The 21,812-nt window shown below is 37.3% G+C and overlaps 1 protein-coding gene across 1 annotated transcript; it reads right to left on the reverse strand.

The window, feature by feature from the left end:
- Positions 1 to 6,343: 6,343 nt before the first annotated feature.
- Positions 6,344 to 9,529, reverse strand: Neurochondrin (neurochondrin). The gene has a single exon (XM_067759707.1). The coding sequence runs from the start codon at positions 9,134 to 9,136 to the stop codon at positions 6,965 to 6,967; it is 2,172 nt and encodes a 723-aa protein (XP_067615808.1). The 5' UTR covers positions 9,137 to 9,529; the 3' UTR covers positions 6,344 to 6,964.
- Between the last annotated feature and the right edge of the window lie 12,283 nt (positions 9,530 to 21,812).

Genomic DNA, 21,812 nt, shown 5'->3' on the forward strand with positions numbered 1-21,812 from the left:
GCATATTTTATTCTTTTTGCACAGTACATACTTTGTATATAATCATGCGTTAAAGTTATGCTTGTTGGTAAGACGGTTTCAAACAAACTGGTATTGTTTTTGCTTTTGTTCTATTTATAGAACTACAAAGAATTTACCAATATTATTTGTACGAATTAAGCGGGGTTGCCCTTGTTGCTTTCTTAAATGTATGAAAACGTTTATTTGAAGCAATTATATAAAAAAAATCATTTCTCGAAATATTTAGTTAATAATCAATAATTTCCCGAATACCTACTGCTATTTCCAAAACTTACTATCACTACTAATATACTACTCAAAGTACTTTTCTACTACAATTTCTACTGAAGGGATTGAAGTATTCCCCTTTTTCCTTGCTTCGTAAGAGAAGCCCATACATACTAAATACTTATCTACAAATGATATATCATTAAATTTATTGGGTTAGAGCTTGTTTGTACACGATATTAGATGTTGCTATATTTTGTGGAACCAAAATAAATTGATTATCAGCAGATCCAAATTGCCCATATACAGTTGGACATGAGTGAAACATTTCTTTCTTACGTCGATCCCTACTATTTCGAAGATTTTGCTTTGGGAATTTTTAATAGTCAACGCAAAATATATTTTCTCCGGAAATTGAAGCCGTTTAAACGGGATTGGCGGCTCAGTTGATGTTCTTTATATCATCGTAACATGAGCTAGTTGGCCAGCTGCTGGACCGTTAATAACGGTCGCTACAATTAAATTGTTTTTAGTTCATTAATAAGCAGACTTGTCGCATTCCGATTTGAATATCAATTTGTGTCCAGAAAAATTCAGTGAGTCTAAAAATTCCTGTGGATAATGGGCTGCGTTGTTGTTGTTATGTTGTAGCTTCGCCCCATCAAGTAGGTGCTTCCACTCATAAACTGGCAACAAAATCATCTAATAGGAGTCAAAGAAAGCTTGCTGTTTCAACAAAGAGATACGATAATTGAAAAGATGGCTGTGGGGACACGTTACTAGAGTAGCATGATGCAGTATGCCCTTCTACGTCAATGCTTTTTTACTGACTCATATAACCACTTGAGTTCATTTGCATTTACCAAACCATTCAATATATCGATCAACCAACTTATGTATGAATCACATTAACGATATGTAGGTTACTACACATTATGTTGACTAACCATTATTTATTATGAAACTATGTACATTGTAGTATGTAAACATTAATGTAAGTACGTACATATGTGTAGGTTAAGAACTTTTGTATAAATAGGAAAGAATTTCTTCAATAAAAATGAATATCATTCTGACGCTAAACCTCAGCGCTTCTATTTTAATAATCGAAATAGTTCATGGCGATCATGCCAGTCTAGATCAAAATTGGCAAAACTGCTAAAGATCTAGCTGGAGGAAGATCCTGCCAGCCTGATCTTCAGTTAGCTGAAAATTTGCTCATAAGCAAAATTCGCTAGATCTTGCTGAACAGAGATCCTGCCAAGTTTTTAGTCAAATGTTAAAATATTAAATTAAATATATTAGTCAAAAGTTAATGGACATACATTAGTGTCAAAGAGGACTAACAAAAAAAGTCCTAGCAAAATATTTTTTAACACAACTCAAGAGCACTGGCGAATACTGGATGAGGAACACTGGCGAATATTTTACTTGGACGAGGAGCATAAACGGATATTACGTTTTTTAAAACATATCAACTGGACGCAGCTGAATGCGCATAGAAGAAATGGAATAACATTTCAACCAAACTGGCGACATACCAATTTGGATGCAGTTGGATGCGCATAGAAGAAGTGGAATAATATTTCAACTCGACTGACGGTATACAACTTTGCACTACGATTTAGACTGGCATCATGATTGGCGGAAAGCGGCATTACATAAGTATATATTTAAGTATAGAATCAATTGAGCGGCCTTTATGGACGCTAAACCATTAGCAAAAACGAAAGTTCTTGCTTAGGCATTTTTTTTTTTTCAAAAAACTAGGACTAGGTTAATTGAAAAAAAACTACATTTCTAAAATGTAAAGAATTAAAATTCAAAATTTAAGTTAGTAAATTGGAATGTGTAGGTAGTCCACATTCAAATTTGAAAAATTTTTTTTGATACGTTAACTGATGCTTTCCCAAAACAGAACATTTTTTTAAGCCCAAAATGGCATAGAAAAAGGGAAATAGCATAGGAATTAAATTTTAATTATTTCGTAAAATTAATTAAACAAAAGAAAATAAAAGTGTACTTAACTATTAATTTGAAAAAAATAAAATTAGAATTTTTTTTAAGGAAAAATGTTAAATATCTAAATTAGAAATGAAAAAATACTAAAGTAAAACAAAAATTACAATTTTAGAAATAAATTGTTAAAATACCTATTAAATAAATAAGGTAAATTTATTAAAAACTAATAAAGGTCAAGAGTAAAATGGAATGTTTGAATAAAGATTAAAATTAAAGCTTAAATTATAAAATTTTTCCCCCGATAGCGATAGCCGGCTATGAATTCGGCAAAGACACCTCTGGAGAGGAAAAAGTTGACAACAAATTAATAAAATATGAGCCACAAGCCCAAGTGGACACAAAAACCACAGACATTTGCAGCTTCGAGAGCCCTGCCTAAATTCAATAGCAAATAGAGAATTTGCATAATTTCTTTGAATGCTTCTGATATCTTTAAAGATAAAGATAATCAGGAAGCAATAGCAAAAATACACAGTAGTTCACATGGAAATACCAACCACAAAGACTATCACGATAGAAAATGTATACCAAAAATAACAATTCTTTCAAATTATATTTGAAAAGATACTCCGTGTTGGTGGAAATATGCAAAATTAAAAAATAAAATAATAATATTACCAACAACAGCAAAAATGAAGAAAAAGTCACAACGAGAATCTATATATATGTATATATTAAAGCGCTATATAAATTTGCAACAAAAGACTAGTCGCGGTCATTTTCTTTTTATGATAGAAAAATGGTAGCGTAGAAAAATTTCCAGATTGTTGAGGAAGTTATTGACTTAGGACAATATTCGACCAGGCATACAAGAAATGCCGGCAATCCAGGAATTGAAATTTATAAGGAAAAACACAGTTGTCCTGAAGGACAAATTGGTGATAAATAATAGAATGCTTACTGTAGTTGGCAAATTTAAAATAAAAATAGGTACCCAAATTCTCTAAGGTCAAATAATTGCACTAACCAAAGAGGTTGTGCATGTGACAATCCCCTTAAAAATAAAAATAAATTCTTCGTAAAAGTCATGACGATTCTGTCTTGGTGGCCGCCGCAGAAATCGCATGACGAAAAAGGCCAAAAATATATTGCTGGAAAATACGAAGAAAACAAAAAATATAACGATATGACAATTTTTTGCATCCACTGTACCTCCCTTCTGCTCACTAGCTGAACTGCAACTTCTAATACTTAACCACACGGCTCTTCCATCAATTACAGCTCTCCAATTGTCTATGCAGTTAGTTACAAATTTCATATTAAGCACGTTGAAAAACAAGAAAAAACTATTAAAAAATTGTTAAGTAAGAATAATAATGAAAAGGAAAAGAAATATAAACCATTTTTTACCTATATTCTTTGTTAGAAATACTATTTCAAAGAAATTTTTTATCTTAACTTATATACATAGAAATATTTCGATAGCTTTGCATAATTTACTAAATGAACTATTGGTTCTAATAAAGATAAGGAAATAATTTAAACCTTCCATAATAACCAAAATACGTTAATCAAAAATCTTCTAAATATAAAAACAATAAGCATTCCACGTTACTCACAATAAGCAACAAACATAAAAAAAACAATAAAGAAATGTTAACTCAATATGTAAACATACAAAAAAAAACGAGCATCAGCATAATTTGTACTTCGCAAAGCAAAGAACACATAAGCAACCAATTCATTACTTATAGCATCAAGTTACCACTATGACATAAATTACAATTGAATGTGAAAAAAAGAAAACAGAATGTAAAATTTGGTAACACCAAGCAAGTTGACTGAATCATTAAAAGTAAAATGAAACAGCATGGCACACTTTTATGACAATAAGATGACCGTATGTAGTTAAAGGCTCAAATTATATACGTTCCTCACTTAAAAGCATATACAAAGTGTGCACATGAGCAAAAGAAAAAAAAATACAACAACATGTTATATTGAAAAATGTCAGCACAAAATCACACATGTAAAGCAAAGGCAAACAGATATAAGACTAGGTAAACAAACTCTTCAATGCAATAAATTACAATAGAAAAAAAAAACAATTAAAATCTTATAAACTCAAACAAACCACAAGTGTTCTCTTCAATAAAAAAAAAATAAGAAAAAAAAATAAATGTAAGGCGCGATAACCTCCGACGGGATCTAAGGCCGAGCTTCTCTTCCAATTTGCCTCGTGCTCCTCTTTATTTTCCCTACAAATAGGCCGGACGGGACCTACATGATTTTATGCCGACTCCGAACGGCATCTGCAAGGTAGATGAGTTTTCACTGAGAGCTTTTCATGGCAGAAATACACCCGGAGCGCTTGCCAAACACTGCCGAGGGGCGACCCGCTTAGAAAAATTTTCTTCTAATTGAAAAACCTTATTTCTAAAATTTTTGATTTTGCTTTGCTCGGGGTTTGAACCCAGGGCATCCGGTGTGGTAGGCGAAGCACGCTACCATCACACCACGGTGGTCTCTTCAATAGTCATATAAAATTGCTTTCAATTATATACGACCCTTTTTCTGAGGCGGATATTGTAGCATGATGCAGTATTCCCTTCTACGCCAATGCATTTTTACTGACTCATATAACAACTTGGGTTCATTTTCATTTACCAAACCATTCAATATATCGATAAACCATTTTATGTATGAATCACATTAACGATATGTAGGTCACTACACATTATGCGGACTAAACATTATTTATTATGAAACTATGTACATTGTAGTATGTAAGCATTAATGTAAGTACGTATGTGTAGGTTGAGAACTTTTGTATAAATAGGGAAGAATTTCTTCAATAAAAATGAATATCATTCTAACGCTACACCTCAGCGCTTCTATTTTATTAATCGAAATAGTTCACTGGCAGGACATACATTGGGTTTGTCGGGGTTAATTTTGGATAATAAAAGAATCACCCATTAAAATATCCAGATCGAAGTTAAGCTAGAGTGAAGCGTGTCTGTCTTGAGAGGTTGCCTTCCTCAACTACGAGCCCAGGGTATTTTTCTTTGAGAACGGGCTCGCCGGGAAATTGTTGACATAGTAGGCCAACGACTTTTTGTGGACGTCTGTGAGGGCCTTTTTATGCTCCTTTTCTTCATTTCTTCTCAAAAGCCGGATTTCTTCATAGTGCTTCAAAGATGACTTCCTTAGTTCCTTGGAATCAATCAGATGTCTGTTGCGATACCCATATTTCTGGGTATCCAACAGACTTTGTTTTCTCAGGATTTCATTTCTCTCATTTATGGGGAGTATTCTCATCTCACTGCCTAGATGGTGTTCTAGAGCCATAAGGATACACCCAATTCTGCAGTTCTGGGAGGCCTGCAGTTTTCTTCACGCACAGCATACAAGCGTAACCGCAATTAATGGACTGCTTCTTCGACATTAGGTACGGTGTCGATAGATTTGTAGTTTTTTATATGGACAGTAATTTTATATAAAATCTGATTGTTTATTTCTTGGACAGTATCATTCCCAAGTGGCCCTATTGCCCTCGATCACAACCAATGCAAATTCTCCATGTCAAGGTAAACTGCATATTTTAAATCATATAATTTATGGACTATCTATCCCAGTGACTTATCCAAAAGGATGTCACAATTTTCTCTTAAATTGTAAACTTCCTTCTCATGTAACTACCGAAATGATTGAGATTTGTTATATTGAATAAAAAATGTTCTTTAAATTTTTTTTAAGCAACCAAATATTTTGTTTGTCCATAAATTTTTAGAAAAAATTTGTATAATTTTGCAAGCTATATAACGTTAGCATAATTCACAATGACCCTAACTATCAGATTTTTGAAACCCCGTTTTTCGTAGATTTTGCTATAGCATTTTAAAATACACCTTCAGTAAAAATTTGAAATTGTTATAGCCAATAACAACGGAGTTATACCACTTTTAAAAGGCCATATCTGCATATACAAATGTAGTGAAAGTAGATATAAAATTTGTTTACTTAAATATCGTGATCGCAAAAATTAGCATTTCTAATATTCATGTTCATAATATGTATGTGGGTACAAATCCACTCCCACATTTATTTCGCATCCAATATTATCTGCGCTCTTTTTCAAAAACAAATGATGTACGCATATCGGTATAACCGTAAAGCTAAATATTAGCACTTTTTATTTAAAGAAAATATTCATACATATAAACTTGAGAAACAGCTGTCTGGCAATAAATTTTCATCAAACATTTGTTTACTTGTTTTCTCTTCTCTTGTCTCTCTTATTTTCCTTACGAAGTCATATTTTTTGCCATGACGGAACGATACAAGGTGGCAGCATCGTGACATACCTACAAACATAAATAAAAATTCCATGTATTTTGTTTTTGTAAATTCGATGGACAAATGTCAAAATCGTACTGCGCCGGAAGTTTATGTATCAAATCAAATAAAAAAAGGTTATAATCAGCTGTCCCATGCTGCCACCTTGTATCGTTCCGCCATGTTTTTTGCTTAAGTTATTACTCATATACATATGTATATAAAATCATTGAATACAAATTCAATTTATGCAATACAAAATTTAACAATACAAAATAGGTTTTTATTATATTAGGTGAATGAATCACCATCAAAAGAAAACATTCTTTTTTTCCTTAAACACACTTAACAAGTTTTGGTATCTGAATTTTTCCTTTTGCTTGTACACTAATATGCTTCTTTGTATCGTATACGCTCGTTCTGTCATTCATTGTATTTAATCTCCGAAAAGTTTCTTACCCAAGTCCATCATTCGGTGATTACGGCAAACACGTAGAGCGTCGGCCTTCTTCAAAACAGACACAACCGATGAGTTCACTTCAACTAATTGTGAAAGAAAATCTTCATATGCAGACTTTACATTGGGAGGTAGTGTTCCGATTTTGACCTTTTTCAAAGTTTGAATAATACCCTCAGCCCAACCAGATTCAATAGCGAACTCGGAAAGCCAAGGTACTAGAGCCAATACCCCGCTAATTGTCTGCATGCCGAGGAACCACAATTCTGAAATTTCCATCCAATGTTCCTTATAAGCTATAGACACAACTAATGCCGTGGGATCATTTGATTCATCGATGTTGTAGGCATCCCAGAGGAAGCGAATAGTGGCTTGAATATAACGGCAGAAGGAGAAGTCGTTTTGCTTGACGCGTTTCGATTGCTGCTTGAGTAATAGAAGGCCAAGTACAGCAAGGTTTCCATGCATGACAAGATTATCGGGTATATCTTTCAGTTCTGGCAGATTGTCTACTACAAACTTAAGCACGCTTGCAAAGAGAGGCCCGTCTTCGGCTAACTTCGGTTCTAGCACAGTTAAGTTCATTAAAATATTACAGAGCGAAACAATGGCTGCACGTGCATCTTTCATCTCCTCCAATTGTTTGGGTGTTGGTATTGGATCTGGTTCATTCATACGCTTTAGACGTTCGGCACGGGGTATTGGTGGGCGTTTGTAGTGCGCAATACTAAAGTAGAACTCCATTTGTTCCAGCAAAACTTCATCTTGCTTGGTGGAAAAGAGTATCTTGCGTGCATCATCTTCTACAGCTAAATGACAAAGGGCGGGTAACATGACACGCAGTACATCAACTGGTTGTTCACCTTCTCGTGATCCGTTGCGCCATGATTTCAGATCATGGAATGACTCGTTGGCAACTTTGAACATGAATGGGAGGATTTTGTATATGCCTGGACGCATGGCAGTTGTTTCTTGTGCTAACCATGCTGATAGAATGCGCACCATAGCACAGATAAAGGATTTGTCGCGTGCACTTCCATTGTCCTTGATCTTGTCCTGTGAAATGCGTGTCAACACTGCAAGTATCTGATTAAACGCACCCTTAAGCGCAGAATAGGTGGTCTGCTTTTCTTTAGGCTCCAAGTCTATCTGATCCTTGGCCATGTATTCAATGCATACCTCAAGTATAGAAAAGCAACAAGTAATGAGGTCAGCGCGCTTAAATGTAGTTTCTAGCTTTTTCTCGTCCATTTGCATTCGCACCTCAACTGCAGCCAATTGAAGAACCGAGAGAAAAACAGTCTTTTGATCATCCATAAAAGCCCATTGAATTCCCAGAACCTGTAAAGTAGTCGAAATGAGATGTAATGTTGGTTCTCGCTGTTTTGGCCCGGTTTTAGCTTTAAGTATGTCGCCAACTGCTTTAAAAATACTTTCCGGCCAAATTTCACCTTCTAGTGAGTTTATAATTATTTCACGCCGGCAAGTGATCAGTATGGACGAAAGTATGCTGCACAGTTCGTATTTGCGGTCACTGTTTTCGGTTTCCATATCAAGTGCTATACGTTGAACTAGTGCATGGAAAGGTTTTGGATCATCGGTCCATGAAGCGCTGCCAAACTTACTCACCAACAATACGATCAAATGCAGTGCTTCATCGGTTTGGAAACTTTGTGCTGAATATATTTGAGACATTTTGGGTATAGCACCAATAGAAAGAAGTGCTTGCTGACCAGGCTCATAAGTGGCGATGCTTTTTAGGCAACTGTACGATTCGCTAACCACAATTAAATTATCATCGTAATCATCATCATCAGCAGTTTCGACGATATCAAGTAGCGTGGGTATTGATTCGATCATATCCTTGTGTGTAGCCAATTCTTCTTCTTGACAAAAGCATGTAAGTATTGAGAGTGCAACACTCTTGTACACCAAAGGGGGGCAATCATCGGGTAAATTTTTACCACTTAATAGCTTTTTAAGAAAATTAAAACCAATGGCTTCAAAAAGTAGTTTTTTAGCTGCTGGTGTGCAATCTTTTCCTTTTACCAGTTTTGTCACCATGAAAAGGGCAGCGAACTTTTCAGTCTCGCTTTTAGTGCCCTTCAACATGGCAGCACACTTTTTAATAGCTTCCGGTACTTCAGCCATTTTCCTTTTGGAGCTTTTTGAACTTTCCACTTAATCAATTACACAATTTAGTCGTAGGTGATTTTACAGCTTATTCCATATATATGGGACAGCCGATATGTTAATATAATTTTATTTTAAAGTGTGAGTATGTTGTAATCTATATAAGTATGTATGTTCTTACATATATCTACATGGATATATTTATAGTGCCTGTTTTCACTTTCTTACAGTTTGCCGCAACTTCGTCACTTTTGAATAATTTTATTTTTCGTTATACTATTCGGGACGACGCACTCTCACAAACTGATGATGTCGAAATACTCTGGTGCAAATCAGTGCTTGTAATCTGCCTGTTTAAAATCAGCCGAAGAATTTTCGCCTCAACAATCAACGTCATCCTCCACCTCCATTGGTTCCACTTTGTTTTGGCCGTCTTGTTGTCTCTGTGGCTATGAGCAAACATTTTTGACTTCTCGCTGCTGCTACATAAATATTAGGGTGATTGGTCCGACTTCTTTCAGCCCGGTTTTAATAAATAAACGTAAAAAAGACCTAAAAGGGCTCTTGGCGTGGGAATAAAACAAACTTGATTTTAGGAAATTTCTTTGTAAAACAAGTAAGGAAAGCTAAGTTCGGGTGTAACCGAACATAACATACTCAGTTGAGAGCTATGGAAACAAAATAAGGAAAATCAATCTGGGGTAACCCTGGAATGTGGTTGTATAACATGTGTATCAAATGAAAGGTATTAAAGAGTATTTTAAGAGAGAGTAGGCCATAGTTCTATGGATGAACGCCATTTAGGGATATCGCCATAAAGGTAGACCAGGGCTGACTCTAGAATTTGTTTGTACGATATGGGTATCAAATGAAAGGTGTTACTGAGCATTTTAAGAGGGAGTGGGCCTTAGGTCTATCGGTGGACGCCTTTTCGAGATGTCCCCATTAAGGTGGACCAGGGGTGATTCTATAATATGTTTGTACGATATGGGTATCAAATGAAAGCTGTTAATGAGTATTTTGAAAAGGAGTGATCCTTAGTTCCACAGGTGGACGCCGTTTCGAGATATCGCCATAAAGGTGGACCAGGGGTGTCTCTAGAATGTGTTTGTACGATATGGGAATCAAATGAAAGGTGTTACTGAGCATTTTAAGAGGGAGTGGGCATTAGGTCTATAGGTGGACGCCTTTTCGAGATATCGCCATTAGGGTGGGCCTGGGGTGACTCTAGAATGTTTGTACGGTATGGGTATCAAACGAAAGGTGTTACTGAGCATTTTAAGAGGGAGTGGGCATGAGGTCTATAGGTGAACGCCTTTTCGAGATATCGTCATTAGGGTGGGCCAGGGGTGACTCTAGAATGTGTTTGTACGATATGTGCATCAAACGAAAGGTGTTACTGAGCATTTTAAGAGGGAGTGGGCATTAGGTCTATAGGTGGACGCCCTTTCGAGATATCGCCATTAGGGTGGGCCAGGGGTGACTCTAGAATGTTTGTACGATATGGGTATCAAACGAAAGGTGTTACTGAGCATTTTAAGAGGGAGTGCGCATTAGGTCTATAGGTGGACGCCTTTTCGAGATATCGCCATTAGGGTGGGCCAGGGGTGACTCTAGAATGTGTTTGTACGATATGGGTATCAAATGAAAGGTGGTAAGGAGTATTTTAAAAGGGAGTAATCCTTAGTTCTATAGGTGGACGCCTTTTCGAGATATCGCCATAAAGCTGGACCAAGGGTGACTCTAGAATCTTTGTACGATATGGGTATCAAACGAAAGGTGTTACTGAGCATTTTAAGAGGGAGTGGGCATTAGGTCTATAGGTGGACGCCTTTTCGAGATATCGCCATTAGGGTGGGCCAGGGTGACTCTAGAATGTGTTTGTACGATATGGGTATCAAATGAAAGGTGGTAATGAGTATTTTAAAAGGGAGTAATCCTTAGTTCTATAGGTGGACGCCTTTTCGAGATATCGCCATAAAGCTGGACCAAGGGTGACTCTAGAATGTTTGTACGGTATGGGTATCAAACGAAAGGTGTTACTGAGCATTTTAAGAGGGAGTGGGCATTAGGTCTATAGGTGGACGCCTTTTCGAGATATCGCCATTAGGGTGGGCCAGGGTGACTCTAGAATGTGTTTGTACGATATGGGTATCAAATGAAAGGTGGTAATGAGTATTTTAAAAGGGAGTAATCCTTAGTTCTATAGGTGGACGCCTTTTCGAGATATCGCCATTAGGGTGGGCCAGGTGTGACTCTAGAATGTTTGTACGATATGGGTATCAAACGAAAGGTGTTACTGAGCATTTTAAGAGGGGTGGGCATTAGGTCTATAGGTGGACGCCTTTTCGAGATATCGCCATTAGGGTGGGACAGGGGTGACTCTAGAATGTTTGTACGATATGGGTATCAAACGAAAGGTGTTACTGAGCATTTTAAGAGGGAGTGGACATTAGGTCTATAGGTGGACGCCTTTTCGAGATATCGCCATTAGGGTGGGCCAGGGGTGACTCTAGAATGTTTGTACGATATGGGTATCAAACGAAGGGTGTTACTGAGCATTTTAAGAGGGAGTGGACACTAGGTCTATAGGTGGACGCCTTTTCGAGATATCGCCATTAGGGTGGGCCAGGGGTGACTCTAGAATGTTTGTACGATATGGGTATCAAACGAAAGGTGTTACTGAGCATTTTAAGAGGGAGGGGGCATTAGGTCTATAGGTGGACGCCTTTTCGAGATATCGCCATTAGGGTGGGACAGGGGTGACTCTGGTATGTTTTTGTACGATATGGATATCAAATTAAAGGTATTAATGAGGGTTTTAAAAGTATTACGTTCTTGATTATTAAGACGTACTTTCAATTACGATATTTATTCAATTCAAATAGGATAACTACATATATATACAAAACTACTTCACAAATAAGATTAATACGTGGAATGACAATAACTATGGTTTTATGCAGTTAGCTGATGTCGACCGAATGCCCCAATATCTCACTTTGTCTTGTCACTTCTGCAATTGTATAGGGTTGCCAACACCTCCCCTTTTTGGTTGGATACTTTACCCAGGAACGAATCGTTCCACTGGGCGACGTAAACGCTGAAGTCGTTCTTTCAGTGTGGGTGATGGTCTTTTTTGCGATGATGCCGTATTCGAGTCTGTCTCGTTTGATACTAAATTCCTTTGAGTTTGTGTATCTTCATATAGATCGAACGCATCAATAAATGTGTTGTTTTCATTTTCTTCCCCAGCTGTCGTCGAGTCTGAAGTATGAGGGCGCTTTCGTAACTGGTTTGCGTGTGCTCTTATAACCTTTTTGTTGTTGAGCAGAACATTGTAAATAACATTCCCTACCCGCTCAATTATTTTTCCTGGTATCCATTCAAATTTGTTTTTGTTTTTGTAAACGCGAGCATATACTTTTTCTTCAGTTTGGAACACCCTTTCCTTCGCTCCATGTGATCTGTCAAATTGTCTTTTCATACGCCTTTTTTGCTGATCAAGTTCGCGATTAATGTAAACCGGTTTAGGTTTTATCAAATCTAATGTGGTGTGTATGTTTTTTCCTAGTAAGACTTCAGCAGGTGTTTTGTTGTTTTCGTTGTTCTTGTTGGGCGATGAGCGGTAACACTGCAAAAACGTTTGTAAAATTTTATGAGTAGTTCCCTCTCCGTTTAATTTTATTAGAGCACGTTTGAAGGTGTCAACGAATCTCTCTGCTTGACCGTTCGACATTGGGTAGTAAGGGCTTGAACGTAGGTGGACAATGCCATTCTCTTCTAAAAACTGTTGAAATAACGCGCTTGTAAATTGCGTTCCGTTATCGGAGACTATAGTCTTTGGGTTTCCAAAACGTGCAAATATCTCATTCAAGATATCAATTGTTTGTTGTGTTGTTATAGAAATGGTTGGAACTATCTCTGGCCATTTGGAATACGCGTCGACAATTACCAGAAAATATTCGTTTTTTATCGGTCCCGCGTAGTCAATATGTAGGCGTTCCCAAGCGTGTGATGGTTTCGGCCATGGATGTAGTGACGTTTTATTTGGCATCTTGGCTGCAGAAGCACAGCTATTGCAGTTCCGTATTAGCTCTTCTATATCGGAATCAATACGCGGCCAATATACAAAACTTCTGGCGATTGCTTTGGTTCGCTCCATTCCTGGATGCCCCTTATGAATTTGTTTGAGGATCCGTTTACGTAAAACGGTTGGTAATACCACACGACGGCCTAACATAATGCAACCATCAATGATACTAAGCTCGTTGCTTCTCACCACGAATGGTTTTAATTCCGCTCCAATTTCTGTAGACTTTGGCCAGCCGTTATCGATATAACTTGATAGTCGCTTGAGTGTTGTATCTCTTTCTGTTTCGTGCTTCACCATTCTGTGCGTTACTGGTAGCTTGTCAATTGCATCAGACAGAATTTTTTTGATTTCGCCTTCGAACTTTACCGAAGCGATGATGTAGTCTTCTGAGGATTTTTTGTTTTTATTTATGAGGCGCGACAGAACGTCAGCATAACCGAAGCTATTTGTTGATATAAAGCTAATCTCAAAATCATATGCTAGTAACTGCAACGCCCATCTCTGTAGTCGGTTAGCCTGGTGTGCCGAAATGCCTGTTTTCTTACCAAAAATGGCGAGTAACGGCTTATGGTCCGTATGTAGCTTGAACTTTCTGCCGAATATCATCTTATGAAACTTGGTGACTGCAAAAACGAGGGCGAGCCCCTCTTTCTCGATCTGGCTGTAGGCTTTTTCCGCTGGTGTAAGGGAACGTGAGGCGTGACAGACTGCTCTTATCGAGCCATCAGCATATTCGTGGAGAATACATGCACCAAGGCCGTAATTAGATGCGTCGGCGGCAACGATGATCTTTTCATTTGGGTCATAGTGTGTCAATAGCAAATTTGAAGTAAGGATATCCTTGAGGCTGTTAAAACACTTGGTTTGGGTGGACGTCCAATTCCATGTTACGTTTGCCTTTAGAAGTTCGTCCAACGGCCTCTAAACTGACGCATTTTGTTGATGAATTTCCCGTAAAAATTGATAGCGCCCAGAAAAGATCGCAGTTCGGTTACGTTGGTTGGTTCTGGCATCTCCTTAATCGCTGATATACGCTCCGGGTCAGGTCGGAGTCCGTCCTGGGATATAATATAACCTAAGTATTTAACTTCGGTCGCCGCAAATTTGCACTTTGCAAATTTAACTTTAAATCCATAGTCTTGAATTCTTTTCAAAACTTCCCGTAAGTTCCGATCATGGTCAATTTGGTCCTTTCCCGACACAAAAATATCATCTATATATGCTGCTGCACAGTTCAGGCCAGATAGCATTTTATCCATTACCTGTTGGAAGATGGCTGGGAATGTCTTTATTCCGAATGTCATTCGATTGTAACGAAATAAACCCAAATGCGTATTGATCGTGAGTAACTCCTTTGATTTGTCATCAACTTCGATCTGAAGGAAAGCATCCGACAGGTCAATATGGCTAAAAAATGTTGCATTGGCGAGTTTCGCAAATATATCCTCTGGCAGCGGGAGGGGGTATTGGTATTCTTCGAGAGCGGCGTTTAAGCCTGTCGAAAATTCGGCACAAATATGTATGCTGCCATTTGACTTTTTTGTCACGACTATTGGCGCAGCCCACTCAGAATTTGAAACTGGTGATATTACATTAATATTTTGTAGTCTTTGTAGCTCCTCCTCCACTAGATGCTGAATAGCGTAGGCCACTGGTCGTTTTGGCCGGAAAATTGGAGAATGCCCTGGCTTAACTACCAACTGCGCTTTTGCGTACTTGCACAGACCAAGCTTTTCCTCAAAGACCTCTGGAAAAGATTGTTTTAGAAGTAAAATGTTGTTATTTATATTTGTAACTTCACTTCCCCGTGGTTCTGCTGTTAATTGATTGCAGATTGCATTTATGGACATGTCTTCGAGATTTAGAGCTGTGATCCAGTCGAGCCCTAACACATTCAAATCCCGGACAGGTGTAACAAAACATGTGAGTTCTAATTCTTGCTGTTTGAATTTAACATTACATCTAAATTGCTTTGTTAGTGGTAGCTTTCCTGTTGCGCTACGGGCTGTGTCTTTAGCTTCGACTGCGTTTTTTGCGTTTAGCTTTCTAAAATTTTGTTCTGATATAATTGTGATATCAGATGCGGTATCGAGTTGTAGGGTCAGCTGTATGTTGTTTACGCTGACGTTCACAAATTTTCGCTGCGATGTATTGATTCGGTTGACAACACAAATACTCTTTGATTGCGGACGGGAGCTTTTGGATTTATTGTTGAGCTTTTGTTTTTTTCTTTGCACACTCTTCTTTGAATGGCAGTAGCCTTCCTTGTGACCAATTTCATTGCACTGTTGACATTTATGTTTACTGTACGAGCAGTCACGCGCGTAATGCATGCTGCCGCAAAACCAGCAAGGTGTTTTTGGTACCTGCTTTGCTTTTGCGCTGCCAGAATGCAAACGTTTTACTTGCGCTTCATTTTTCGGGGTTTCAATTAGTTTTGTGTCTGTCTTTAAATTAATAAAGCGTTGGCACTCCCTTGATAGCCCATCGAGCGTGAGGGTCGTATCAGTATCCAATTTGCTTAGCATTTTGGTTCTTATGTCAAAGTCACTTTCTGACTTTAGACCCATTACAAATACTAAACATTTAAATTGGTCCAATGTAAGCTCCGTGAGTTTAAAGTTTTCGCAGTGCCTGTTTACGATACCTGCATATGTAACAAAATCGGTTGTATTCTGCTTCGCTAACTGCAAACAATTGAACCTAATATTAAACAGTGACGTTTGAAGGCCAAAAAGCTGCTTAAGCTTTTCCACTGTTTCTTTAAATGATAAGTCACGAGGGTGTTTAGGCAATATATAATTTATATACTTATTGTGTACGACTGTATTGAGTTTTCGCAAAAGTAGCCTGACTTTAGCTGCGTCATCTAATTTTACAGCGTCGATTGTGAATAAGTCCTCGTATCTCGCATACCACATGTCGAAAGTTTGGTTAGACTCGGGATCAAAGCAGAATTCTGTGATGTTGGAGGCAAGGGCTTCTATAGTGAATTCCTGGCCTTTTTCCTCTGATTGGATTGTTCGTTGTGGAATGAGTTGCTTTATTAACTCTTGCATAGTCTGTGTATCACGATCATGTTGCTCTTTCATCTGCGTGAGTATTTTTTTTTTACGGTTTCATCCATTGTAGAGGTTAGGACTGACTTTTTGAGTCTAAAATTTTCCTCGTCGCCACTATTACGTTCTTGATTATTAAGACGTACTTTCAATTACGATATTTATTCAATTCAAATAGGATAACTATATATATATACAAAACTACTTCACAAATAAGATTAATACGTGGAATGACAATAACTATGGTTTTATGCAGTTAGCTGATGTCGACCGAATGCCCCAATATCTCACTTTGTCTTGTCACTTCTGCAATTGTATAGGGTTGCCAACAAAAAGCGAGTGGCCCTTAGATGTATATGTGAAGGCGTTCTCGCGATATCGACCAAAATGTGGACCAGGTGATCCAGAAAATCATCTGTCGGGTACTGCTAATTTATTTATATATGCAATACCACTAACAGTATTCCTGCCAAGATTCCAAGGGCTGTTGATTTCGCCTTGTAGAACTTTTTCATTTTCTTCTACTTAATATGGTAGGTGTCACACCCATTTTACAAAGTTTTTTCCAAAGTTATATTTTGCGTCAATAAACCAATCCAGTTACCATGTTTCATCACTTTTTTCGTATTTGGTATAGAATTATGGCATTTTTTTCATTTTTCGTAATTTTCGATATCGATAAAGTGGGCGTGGTTATGGTCAGATTTCGCCCATTTTTTATACCAAGAAAAAGTGAGCTCAGGTAAGTACGTGGACTAAGTTTAGTAAAGATATATCGGATTTTGCTCAAGTTATTGTGTTAATGGCCGAGCGGAAGGACAGACGGTGGACTGCGTATAAAAACTGGGCGTGGCTTCCACCGATTTCGCCCATTTTCACAGGGAACAGTTACCGTCATAGAATCTATGCTCCTACCAAATTTGAGAAGGATTGGTAAATTTTTGTTCGACTTATGGCAATAAAAGTATTCTAGACAAACTAAATGAAAATGGGCGGAGCCACGCCCATTTTGAAATTTTCTTTTATTTTTGTATTTTGTTGCATCATATTATTACTGGAGTTGAATTTTGACTTAATTTACTTATATACAGTAAAGATATTAAATTTTATGTTAAAATTTGAATTTAAAAAATTTTTTTTTTAAAAAGTGGGCGTGTTCTTCATCCAATTTTGCAAATTTTTATTTAGCACATATAGAGTAATAGTAGTAACGTTCCTGCCAAATTTCATCATGATATCTTCAACGACTGCCAAATTACAGCTTGCAAAACTTTTAAATTACCTTCTTGTAAAAGTGGGCGGTGCCACGCCCATTGTCCAAAATCTTACTAATTTTCTATTTTGCGTCATAACGTCAACCCATCTACCATGTTTCGTCGCTTTATCTGTCTTTTGTAATGAGTTATCGCACTTTTTCGGTTTTTCGAAATTTTCGATATCGAAAAAGTGGGCGTGGTTATAGTCCGATATCGTTCATTTTAAATAGCGATCTGAGATGAGTGCTCAGGAACCTACATACCAAATTTCATCAAGATACCTCAAAATTTACTCAAGTTATCGTGTTAACGGACGGACGGACGGACGGACGGACGGACATGGCTCAATCAAATTTTTTTTCGATCCTGATTATTTTGATATATGGAAGTCTATATCTATCTCGATTCCTTTATATATGTACAACCAACCGTTATCCAATCAAACTTAATATACCCTGTGAGCTCTGCTCAACTGAGTATAAAAATGGGTCGTGATTTTTGAGCACAAGTGGCGACAGCGAAAAATGAGGGGGTAATACTCATGAATTCCCATCACCGTTAGTATAATGATTGGGGAAACAATTAGAGACATGCGGATGCAAAAAATACATTGCGGTGAAGCTCACCTTATTATAGTACTCTCGACGGGTTTCCAACTGGACATGATATACATGTACATTAATTATAGTAAACATATTTTATATTGGTATATTTATGGTTAAATTCAAAAGTTCAAAGAAAGAAAAACGATAAGTAAGGTGGTCCGCCATGTAAAAGAAAGGACTGAGGTGATGGCTGTTCGGTACTTCAGCACTTTTACTTCATCCACTCAGATTTCTTCATATAAGAGTAGATATTCCGGAACGGATTCAATAATATTCTGGATGAACAGCTATCTCCTCGGTGCAACGAAGGGAGGCCCTACAATTAACCTTAGCTTACCACATGGTTTCCACAGACGACGCTCTGACCATTGCGGTCAGAATTTATGAATATTCTTCACGGTGTTTAGAAATTTTTTAAACCATGGTAAAAATATTACCAGGTAAACCCGCGTATAGGCAAATGACGTTTAAAAAAATTTTAAAATTCCCTCTGCTCTCAAATTTTATTTTGGTTTTATTTTCATTACAAAAAAACAAACATAAACCATAGCATATCTGTTTTTGGTGGGAATCAACCGGAAAATATTGGCCATAATCTGTCTTCAAACTTTCATCCTCGTCCTGCATTGAGGGAAACTTAAGCTACGTTGTGGAAGGGCAGCAAGATAGGTAGCTTCATGCCTCTTCGGTTTAAGATGCGTAAAATATTCCCGCGGTAAGTCATGCCTTCCGTATAAAGTAACTGAAATCCAAGATCCAATTTTGCTTGAGTAAGTTTTCTTCGAATATTTGTACTACTTATGAAGAACGTAGCTTTGTCCGTTAAGTTAATGTGCTTCCGGATGCAAAGATTGGCATCATAAGAGAATCCTACTGTACTCCAAAATAATCTGTTAGTTCCTTGTCTCAAGCCAAGGAAACTATAACTTCTGTTCCACCGGTTACAGTGTTTAAGCCGCCAAAACCTCCTCAATCCGTAGAGAAATAACGTTAAACGACGAACCAAAGGATACCTGCTATAGAAAAAAGAGTGCATCACTTGTCATCTTTTCCGAAGATTAAGAGAAAGTCCAGGAGCAGCTTAAATCAAATGTCAAATATGCTAAAAAATGTCAAACATGTTAAAACTTCTGTTACTTTCCTTTGGTTTGGCATTCCAGAGAGCTTTGCAGAGATTTGAAAATTTTTTTTAAAAATCTAAAAGCAATTATGGCCGCCGGGAGGAGAGTATGGTTTTACCTTCTAATACTTTCTAAACTGTTATACTAATTCGGAGAAAGACGGAATGTATCAAGCCGGGGTAAAGTTTCTGTCAGAGTTAAAAGGATGACCTGTTAACCAATGTTCAAAGAGAGCTTAGATTCCAAAGGCAAGTCCTTAATGTCATCTTAAACGGAGGCAGTGATGGTAATAATGTTTCACCCGCTCTTCACAATAATTGCTAATGGAGCATTCCACGGGACAAATCGAACACATTTTTGTCATTTTAGACCTTAACTAAATAAAAACGATAACTTTTTTAGACAAAGTATTAAGTGCATTACTACTGTGTGGTACATGTCTTTTAAAAATAGAATCCTAATATTGAAATATTTGAATATGTATGTGAGAAATCGTAAAAAAGCATCCGTTTGTACCGGACACCAGTGAAAATTCACATACGTTAGCAAATATCGTTCGGAGTCGGTAAAAACATGTGAACCAATCCCTACAATTTGTTGAAAAAAATTAAAAGCAACACGACGCAAATTGGAGGAGAGGGTCGGCCTAAATTCTCGTCGGAAGTATATCACGCCTCAAATTTTGTATAGAAACATTTATGACGTGGTTATTTAAGGCGATGTCTATATATGGAAATTAACTCCAGTTTACTTATATTCACATACTTATTCCAGCTATAGACTAAGTATATTTTCAGAAATTAATATTCTGAGTTTTTTCACCTTATCGATATGAAGGAATAAAAGAATGGTTGCCAAGGAATTTTTGATAACTATTTCATTTTTAAATTCTTTTTTTCTTTTTTTATACCAATTTTTATTTTTTTTTACTATTTTTTCTCAAGATGATACTAATTTTAAATTCCTCTTTCTTGATGTGTAATATATTTAAAATATATTTGCATTGAAAATTAATAAGAAGAGCAATTCGAAAATCGGCGAAAATTAACGAAATGCTCGTACTATAGACTTTGTCATTGTGACTCTCTTCCAGTTTCCCTCCCGTTGATCCGACACTGGTAATAAAATCGGGCTGTTAGCCAGCTTTGGGCAATTTTGGTCGTAGTGCCTTTGTTTAGCTATATTTTATTAAAATAATTTGTTAAAAATAAACGATTGTGAGCACACAAAGAAATCTATTTGCACTATGGCACTATTGTGAAAATTTGCACTTTATTACAGGCAGTTGCTAGCATACGCTAGATGGCAGCGCAAGCTGTAAGTTTTAATTGATTGATAGAACAGCTGATTTTTGTTGTTATTTGATAAGAGACTTTTATATTGGTTGCGCAAGATGCGCACGGGTCCGGGTCGTTGCCTATTATTTCTCATTCTATTTAGTTACTCATTATTACAAGGACTCTTTCCTGACAATTTGTTACAATCTAAGTCCTCAATACATAATCCTTCCAAAGACTTTATTCCACTCAGCGCCACGTATGCTTGTCGCTCCTCGAACTCCAAATTATGTTAATGTCACTTCTATGGAGAGGGCGGCCCCCACTCCGTTGGAAGGACCAGGTGGAAAACGAATTAAACTCCATTGGTGTGACCAATTGGCGCCGGTTGGCGGAGCGAAGCAGCGACTGGCGCGCCTTGTTGGACGGCCATAACCGTTTAGACGATTAAGCGCCAATTAAGTAAGTAAGTAAGCACTTCTATGGGACTGTATGTAATATTTATTCCAAATATGAGCCAAATCGGACCACAAAGACGAGTATTTTTAATATCTCGATCCTTGCGGCACATAGCGCGATAAAGCGATTTTTATTTCTGTATGTAATATGTGTTCCAAATATGAACCAAATCGGACCACAAGTACGATATTTTGAAACATTTTAATACATGCGCCACCTATCGGTTTAAAAACCGCAATTGTAAAAAAATGGTATACAAGCAACAATAGAAATTAGTGTAGTGCTGCGAGGTAATGCCCACGCGGACACCTTGATGTGGTGGTAGCATGTTCCGCTCTACCACACCGAAGGTCCTGGGTTCAAGCCTCGGGCAAAGCAACATCGAAAAATTATAGTTTTTTTTTTTTCAATTAGAAAAAGGTTTTTCTAGGCGGGATAGCCCCTCGGCAGGGATTTAGCATGCACTCCGAATGTATTTCTGCCTGTTGCCCCCCCCCCCCCCCTCAACAAATTCAGAAAACAAAAATTCAGGAACACCTTTTTTCAGAAAACATTAGTCAGAACCCTTTTTTCAGAAAACCAAAATACAGAAATCAAAATTGGTTATGAATAATCCCATTTTTTCCATTTTTCGAAAATCCGGCATCGACATTTTTAAAGTGGATGTGGTTACCAACCGAATCCGTGAATTTTCAAAATGTGTATATATAAGAACAAGAACAGATTCCATGCCAAAATTCGCCCATTTCAATGTCAGGCTGTTGTGGGTCCAGATAAACCAGTATAACAAATTTCTTAGAGATATCTAAAGTTATACTAAA

Source organism: Eurosta solidaginis, chromosome 1 (assembly GCF_040869045.1).
Source record: "Eurosta solidaginis isolate ZX-2024a chromosome 1, ASM4086904v1, whole genome shotgun sequence".
NCBI lineage: Eukaryota > Metazoa > Arthropoda > Insecta > Diptera > Tephritidae > Eurosta > Eurosta solidaginis.

Coding starts and splice junctions, on each gene's coding strand:
- Neurochondrin (XM_067759707.1), bottom strand. CDS start 9,136: ATGGCTGAAGTACCGGAAGCTATTAAAAAGTGTGCTGCCATGTTGAAG.